At 41.1% G+C, this 6,000-nt stretch overlaps 1 protein-coding gene across 1 annotated transcript in view; it reads right to left on the minus strand.

Annotated features, from left to right (window-relative positions):
• Positions 1 to 5,774, minus strand: part of asic4a (acid-sensing (proton-gated) ion channel family member 4a) — a 77,951-nt gene extending 72,177 nt beyond the window's left edge. Inside the window, exon 1 of the mRNA XM_069663238.1 lies at positions 5,199 to 5,774. Within this exon, the coding sequence (XP_069519339.1) occupies positions 5,199 to 5,774 (576 nt within the window). The remainder of the gene's footprint in view (positions 1 to 5,198) is intronic.
• Positions 5,775 to 6,000: the final 226 nt, after the last annotated feature.

Here is a 6,000-nt window from a genome sequence, read left to right on the forward strand (position 1 = left end):
AGCATGGTTGGCAGTTTGATATGGTTTAAGATGTATTTGTTTGACAGGGTCATTGAAGCAGGTTTGCACCAAATAAAGGGACCTAACTTAAAAATAGCAAAATAACCTTTTAGCACCATTTATGTAGAGAACATCAGCAATATGGAAATCAAGAGGAACGTTACACTTGTCCAAACAACCCTGCAACGTAGACAGACACTTTAATTTGCACAATTTAAGTAATCTCTCAGATTTTAAATGCCTGAAAGTGCAATCTTCTATTTGACTGATCTGTTAAAAACAAAATCATAGCACTTAAAAAAAAATAGCTTATACTTACACTTACCCACACAGTCCAAGTTGTGAGTCATCTCATATTGCTCAATAATTTCAGCGCCTTTAAGGGAAAACTTGGTGTATATTGATTCATTCTGGCTGAGTCTACGCTAAAACAAACAGATATCTTGTTCTAAAGATCAAACTCTTCCACAACTCTTGTGGCATTAACAAATGCAGCTGAGACTGGGCCCAAAACACAGGCACAAGATAATTAGTCACACCAGGCTTGGAGTAGGAAGGGCAGGGAAGCAATCTGACTGAAGGATGTATTGATCCCCCTGAGAGGGAGGGGCATCCAGTCAGGAGTCATGATCAATCTTGCAAGCCAACTCTCAATCTGTGAGGGAACCTGTGTGTACGTGTACGGGGAAGCATTCTATCGACACTATACACACTCTAAATACACATGTTTGTGTGTGTGTGTGTGTGTGTGTGTGTGTGTGTACATATATATATATGTGTGTGTAGCCACATTAACACTACCAAGAGCTTGGTGTATAACTTGTCAGAAAGAGACAAATGTCTGCATGAGTAAAAGACTCCCAGGGGTTAGAGGACGGGGTTTTAGCAGTACCACCACATCTGAAACCTTTATCGTTGAGTTGAAAGCCATCCCTGAGCCACAGAGTCTCCTCATCAAACCCAGTGCTCCAAACCGTGGCACAGTGAGAGGTTTTAAAACCGGCTCAGGGAGCGATAGAAAAGGTAAATCCTCTTGGATGTAAACTGTTTGTATATTAGTGTTATCCAGGGCCTAGTCACAGGTGGGCTTCATCTGATTAGACAGTGGTGATGCATATCAGGAGACGCAGCCGACCAATTGCACTGTAATTCATCTTCCTCTGATATGCTGGAGGAGGAGGAGGAGGAGTAGGAGAAGGTGGGGATTGAGTACTGCGGGACTGATGTGGGTTGCAAAAGCAGCATTACCCCTTTAGCCTTAAAGATACGGGATCAGTGTTCAGTTATTTCTTTTTGCATTTTGCACAAAAGAAGAAAAAAACGAGAGGACAGCGTATGTATTTGTTTGTTTATGGATTGTGGGGGATGTTAGAATGCTGAGTTCCGGCCTCCAGGGTTGGGTGTGTGGATCAGATATCAGACAGCATGCTAAACTGCAGGGACACCCACAGCAGTGGAACTGTAGACGGCTAATTGACAGGCTGTTGGAGACGAAGCCAGTCCAGATAGCCAGTCACTTTCACGCTCCCACACTCTTTGCTCTCCACCGGAGGGAAAGGCGGTTGGCTCGGCAAAACATGAGTGGGTGGGGGTGGGGGTGGGTATGCTGTTACGGGGTGTGCAGATTTTGGACCCAACAGGGAAGTAGATGTCACTCTCACAGTCATCTGCAAATGTAGACACATTTTCACACATATGAGCACACACAAACACACAAATGTATTTTTGAGAGTGAGAATCAAAGCTTGTGTATAGGAGGTTTTCGCAGCACTCACAGACAACGCTTAAGGTAGGGGATATTTTTCTTGTGCTAACAGGGATGATCTCAGTTTTTACAGATGCATGTGCTTGAAAAACAATCACATCAGGCCACATCAGTAAAAGACTTTAAAGTAGTGTGACCTTGTAACTTGGGGAAAAAAAAAAAAGCTGTAACACAATAAGAAGTAAGGCATGTTCGCAACACTAATCCCATAGGTTAAACCTCAATGTCTTCTACTTTACGTTGCTGGTACAAACCCTATAAATAACTTAACTTAATAATAAGTTTGACATCTCACGCTAAGTGCTTTTTTACTCTGTGACAGGTCTTCTGGATTATATGTCTTAACTACAGCTCGTTATTATCAAGAGGTGATTATGTTATTCCTATTGAAGCTTTTCATATGTTTAACCTTTACTCCTTTCTATCATAACTATCATATCTTTTTTCTGATGATCCACACAATGGCAGTACATTTACTTAGATCAACTCCCAGTGATGTCTCTTTTGTACCTTCTCTGCACAGTATTGCTTTTCATTTGTATGGTTTAAGATTTCATCTCACTACAAAAGCTAGGAAAGGGGGATAAACATCATTTGTAGCTTATACTATTAATTATTCAATTATCCATAAACAGACAATAGAGGCTTCAGTCAGTGTAATGACAGATTGCAGGTGTAGAGCTTTCCAGTGTTGTCCCTGTTAACCCAGCGTTTTATAGATCCCCTCGTATGCCACCCTATAGCTGTTTAGTTATCTCCATGAATATATGCAGAAGGGATCTGTCCTTGCTGAGAGCAAAATCTGATAATGCAGCAGCAAACACAGCTAAGAGTCACAGCAAACCAATCCAGAGCTGTGTTTAAAAAAAGCCAAAGGGCTTGCTGCTCGTCTCCGCGACAGCACCACACAATAAATGAACAATTATTCAGAGTTAGACTGGAAGAAAAATAATCTGTTTATTCATGGCTTGTTGAATCAGCTTTATCTTCTGTGATTTATCCAAGTCAATAATGTAATCTTTAATTATAAAGAATGGCCTTATTAACTGCGTCAAATAATTGTGCCGGTCCACAATGCTGGAAAGAGGAAAACAAATCTCTTTGGTATGTGATTATGTATTTTTCTGCCATACATTAGAGCAGCCGGACAATATTATTTACTTTACTATTCTGAGGCGTGAATGCACCAAAGCCTATTCCTGATTCTCTATTATGAATTAATAACTGTAAAATGGAGACCAAATAATCACAACCTGTTTTTTTAAGCACAAATTTTAGACTGCGAGTTTTGACTAAATTCATTATAATGTAATGATGAATTACATTGTTTGAAATTATTTCAGTCATGTCAACCAGGTCTTTTGCACAGAACACGGTCAGTTTACACGCAAGCTGAATTTGAGAAACACATGGCATAATATCTAATCATGGAATTTTCCAAGAGACCGACATTCATGTCGCAGTTAACAAAATAAAACATCTGGAGCCCTCAGAATGATCAATCCAAAGAAAACACATTAGACGAAGCCGATCCTGAGAGAGGGACCCATGAGAGGAAAAATAATGATCGTGTGAGCCAGACACTTGGTAGGTGTGTGTATGTGGCTTTGTTCATGCTTGCATGTGATTAATAGCACATCACCTGTAATAATGGCATCCTTGCTTTAACAAATAATTTGTGATTTATAGTTACAAAAAAATATACTTGGCCCCACAACTCCTTGTTCCACCTTTCATCCCTATGCATTCCCAGTTGTGTTCCCCACCAGGACTCGGAGTAAGTGATTTGTCATGCGTGGCGGCAGCAAGTAGCCTGTAACAAATCCAACTGACAGCCCCTGAAAATGCAGATCACATAGCCAACAGAGAGGAAACAGCATCTTAGCGAACTTTCAACAGGATCTTAATCTGTGATGAAGTCACCCGCCGTCTAAAGAGAGCTATATAAGATGTTTCATAGACTGACACAGGACAGACATTTCCTGGTTGTCAGAATTGTCTGCCAATTAATGCATTCAGGGAGGACTGAGTGTCAAAATGTCAAAGGACATTGCCATCAAACATGTTAGAAGCACATTATATACTTTAGAGTCATGTTGTATTGTCAAACTTTTTAACTCCCCCTGGGAGCATGACATTTTATTTTGTCTGATAGAAAAACTGAGAAAATTCTAACTCTAAAAGGCTACCATTCTAATGTATCTGATATTTTAAAGTCTTAATGTGAGTGTATGTCATAATGAAAACAAAGAAAAATAAATTCTCACAATCAGATGAGAAGCAGTGAAATGTCAATATTTCTTTGGTGTAATTTGGCACATAGGTAGTGTAGTGCCATCCCTGTGATAAGAGAGAATCTTTAGGTCTCAGGAAGGTGAGCATATCAATGTTCAACATACCCTATTAAGACTTGACACCCACACTTTATCATCACTAAAGCAATTGCATATTCCTATTCCTGCAGGAGAGATGGGGAAATCCATCTCCTGCAAGGACAGTGCCTTTAATAAATAGTGCACAGACACAAACTCTCCCTCTTTTACCAGATCCACCTCTTCTCTCTCTCTCTCTCTCTCACACACACACACACACACACACACACACACACACACACACTTTCCCTCTCTCATGGAAATTGTTTCATTCCTTTTAGTCAATCTGGCTAATGCAAAAATCATGTATGTCTGTCTTTAAATATTTAATCTTAACAGCAGCAAGATTGAAATACAACGTTGAGGAAGCATTACTCCAACCCTCCTGAAAGGTACAAGAGCTCAGAGAGAGAGAGGCAGCTGCTCTGCAATGTCAGAAAGAGAGATTTGGAGCGACAGGGAGCGATGGTAAAGAGAGAAAGAAGAGACTGCTATTTTCGATGACAATTTTGTTGCCATGCACTCTCAGCTTTCGGAGTAGGAGGCAGCATTAAAACACAGTTTGCCTTGGAAAAGTATACAACCAAATACGACAGCTCTCTGTTTTTCTACTTCAGATGCAGCCTTTGTTCTTTGACATAATGGATTCTGGTACAGGCTGAAACACACGGCTGGAAAGAAATACTGTTGCTACTTAGAACTTTGTGAAAAGAGACACAGCTCAATGGCTGAGACAAAGCCATGAATCTTGCATGCAGAAATATACTGGGGAATGACATGGCCCCTGGAGATGAGTACAAGCAGAAAAATAATTCAATTCCTCTTTTCTTTTAATGTTCATTTTGCTTCAAGTTTAGCAGTAGTTTTGTACGAACAAGATTATTCTCATATGACCAGGTATGTATCATTCCTTAGATTGTTTAGACATTTTTAAAACATTAAAGTTTTACTTGTACTTAGAGTTTATAAGTTTTGATAAAGACAATAAATCATGATGAAGTAATTTAATGTTTGCCATTAAGTCAGGCAAATACAGAACTTTGAAAAACTTTTTCACTTACCACAGAGAAGTCCTCAACAGAACAGTTCTGTCCACTGAAATTGCAGCTCATAAGCATCTCTTCTAACTGATGTCCTGTCCTGTTGAAGATGTCCTGCATGTCAGGGGCAGGATACATTAAATCAGTAGGTTTGTGCCCATCCTTATTTTTAGGGGGCAGACCTGTCAAGTTAGCCAGGTGGTAGATATCGGCATCAGTTAGCGCCGAGAAGCGAAAGCGGTTGATGTTGCAGATGGTCACAGCAGGGAAAACCATCTCTGGGGTTGCCTCTTCATTCAGAGCTGTGACATGAGGATGTTCCAGGTAAGAGATGGCACACTTAGCCGCTTGGTAAAGAAACAGTGCCAGGGAAGTCAAAAAGGCAAGAGCCCAGAGAGTCTGCCGGATGCCCAAGCGACCAGAGACAAAGATGTGGTTAATCCCATGAAGGGAGCAGGAGTTAGCAAACCCGGCCAAGTCCTTAGCCTTAGGTGTGCAGCTCTCTTCGATCAGGCTCTCCTTGTCCCCATCCTGCTTGCTTTTCTGCTTCTCATCCTCCTCTGCAAATTTGATTTTGCAAACAAATTCGATAGGCATGGGGGCAGCCAGGTCTGCGTTTTGGTTTTGTTTTTGATGGCAGCTATCAGCCCTGAATGACTTCCCTCCTACTTCTTTGGCTTTTGTCCTCCGAGCAGGAAACAACTCAAGAAAGAAGAGAAAAAGACAGGACAGAGTTTGTTGCTGCTGCTGCCGCTGCTGCCTCTCCTATGACTGATAGTGCTGCTGCTGCTTCTACCGCCACAGCTCCTGGTGACTAGAGCGC

Source organism: Semicossyphus pulcher, unplaced genomic scaffold (assembly GCF_022749685.1).
Source record: "Semicossyphus pulcher isolate SPU_LCO1_2020_fin unplaced genomic scaffold, fSemPul1.0.p SCAF_15, whole genome shotgun sequence".
In the NCBI taxonomy this organism is placed as follows: Eukaryota; Metazoa; Chordata; class Actinopteri; order Labriformes; family Labridae; genus Semicossyphus; species Semicossyphus pulcher.